Source organism: Myotis lucifugus, unplaced genomic scaffold (assembly GCF_000147115.1).
Source record: "Myotis lucifugus unplaced genomic scaffold, Myoluc2.0 scaffold_12, whole genome shotgun sequence".
NCBI classification, from domain to species: domain Eukaryota; kingdom Metazoa; phylum Chordata; class Mammalia; order Chiroptera; family Vespertilionidae; genus Myotis; species Myotis lucifugus.
The window spans coordinates 2,358,028-2,360,195 of record NW_005871060.1 but is presented as its reverse complement, the minus strand read 5'-3'; the positions used below and the strand labels follow the sequence as shown (position 1 = coordinate 2,360,195).

General features: G+C 49.5%; 1 protein-coding gene across 1 annotated transcript in view; it reads right to left on the bottom strand.

Moving 5' to 3' along the window:
* Positions 1 to 625: 625 nt before the first annotated feature.
* PRDM8 (PR/SET domain 8) overlaps positions 626 to 2,168 on the bottom strand; it is a 6,528-nt gene continuing 4,985 nt past the window's right edge. The window contains 2 exon segments of the mRNA XM_014452109.2: positions 626 to 1,966; positions 1,969 to 2,145. Coding sequence (XP_014307595.1) covers positions 1,524 to 1,966; positions 1,969 to 2,145 — 620 coding nt within the window. The 3' untranslated portion in view covers positions 626 to 1,523.

Sequence of the window (2,168 nt, the reverse complement as noted above, 5' to 3'; positions counted from 1 at the left end):
GGAAAGTCAGGGAGAGGGAGGAAAGTTATGATAATGCTCCAGAACTAGTTTTGTTTTCTTGTTTTTTCGTTTTTCCAGAAGCTGCTCAAGCCTTTAGAAGGAAAGCTGGGCCCTGCAGTACAGGCAACTGTGGTCCTTTCACCTTGGTTTCTGAAGAAACTCTCCATAGGGTCGCTTAATGGGTTGTGACAGAATGCTAACGGGTTCTAGAGGACAAGATACTCTTCCATATAGGCATCACCAATAGAACCTTAATTGGGCCTTTCATCTGGTTTCCCTGATCCAGGCCTGAAAATTATCTCTGGTCCCTTGTAAAGATGCTAATTATCCTGCTGCTGAAAAGAATGCTGACATCCTAATGACAAGTTAGCTTCATGACAGGCATCTTTGTTTAAATGCTTTGTCCTTTGATCCAGCTAAAGATTTTCCAAATAATAATCAAACCTTGTCCTTTCTCTTTTAGGCTCTTAGAGTAAATAAATGCAAGTGAGGCAGTGTTTAGCATCCCTCTGCTGCTAGCTCTTCTTTTCAGGGATTCAGTGAAAATAGATGGTATCTACTCAAAGTGTAGCTCTTGGCCACACAAAAAAACCAACATATTTTAAAACACTTTCCAAATAATTGCTCTGAAGAAAATAGTCTTTTATTGTCAAAGCATCCAACATACCCAGATAATCTATAAAGTTTAATAAATCTTTCCAGGGATAAAAGAAACACATAACTATTCAGACTCCATTTCACTGGCACAAAAGTTACACTTTATATTAAAAGGAAATACATATTTACATAATGATGACATTCTTCATTGAAGTCCATAATCATTTCATGATACATGCGCTTCCCCCTGAAAACGGAAATTGAATGGTGACCCCCTTTTTATAAGAACACAAACTGTCATCAGTAAATGCAGAAAGCATCTCACCCTCCTCCTTTACTTTATATCTAAAATAAATTTTGCCCTTACATATAATTATTACATCTAAACTGTAAGTGCTTAATAATTTAAGTAGAAACGTATGACAAATGCATCAATATGTTGCAATATATGACATTTTCAAAAATGTATCTTTGTTTTGGGGAAAGTGAAAATGCGTGCATTTAAAAGAAAACCCCTCAAACAACCCACCCATCAAAAATCCACCATCCTGTCTCGTGTGTGTGTGTGTGTGTGTGTGTGTGTGTGTGTGTGTGTGTGTAGTGTAGGTCGAAGGTAAACATTTGAATGAGATGACTGGTGGAGCACGTGTGTGTGTGTGTGTGTGTGTGTGTGTGCGTAGTGTAGGTCGAAGGTAAACATTTGAATGAAATGACTGGAAGATCACGTGTCTGTGTGTGTGTGTGTGAGAGAGAGAGAGAGAGAGAGAGAGAGAGAGAGAGAGAGAGAGAAAGTGAGTGTGAGACTGTCGCCCTGGGTGCCATGTTTCAGGTCACAAGGAGATGGTGGATGCCCTCGCGTGCTTGCTCCCACAGGTGGCTTGACTGTGCGTGTTCGCGCCGCGTGGAAAGCTGGAGTCCCGTCCAGGTCAGTTATGGGAGGTCATGTGCCTGGAGAGGTGGTGGCGCTCCCTGAAGGACTCGTTGCAAATGGGGCACTTGAGTTTCTCCTCCCGCCTTCGCTTCACCAGGGGCTCCATGGCGTACTCCTTTTTGTGATGCGACCTCATGTGGTACACCAGGTCGGAGGTCATGCGGAAGGAGGCATTGCACTTGGCGCACCAGTTCTGCGCGGGCAGGCACAGCGACGTGAAGGACGGCGGCAGCAGCGTGAGCGCCGACGGCAGCTGCAGCTGCAGGGGCCCCGCCGCCGCCGCGGCCGCCGAGCTCTTGGGCCAGAAGGCGGTGGCGTAGAGGAAGGGGCTCTGCTTCGGGAGGCCGCCGCCCGGCAGGGCCGCGCAGCCGGCGTTCAGGTCGGCGGCTCCCTGCAGCTTCACGGCCAAGGGGTCGGCGGCGGCGGGGTAGAGTCTTTGGGGCCCACCCCGTCGCCGGTGTGGCTCGGCTCCAGCGCGCTCAGCTTCTGGCCCAGCACCAGCGGCGGCAGCTGCGAGAAGGAGCGCGCAGGCTGCGAGAAGGCACTTTTGCGCTCGTCCGCCGCCGCACCCGGGCCGCCGCACGCCCCGCCCGCGCCCGCGAACCGCCGCCCCCCAGCTGCGGCACCGACGTGAAGGCGC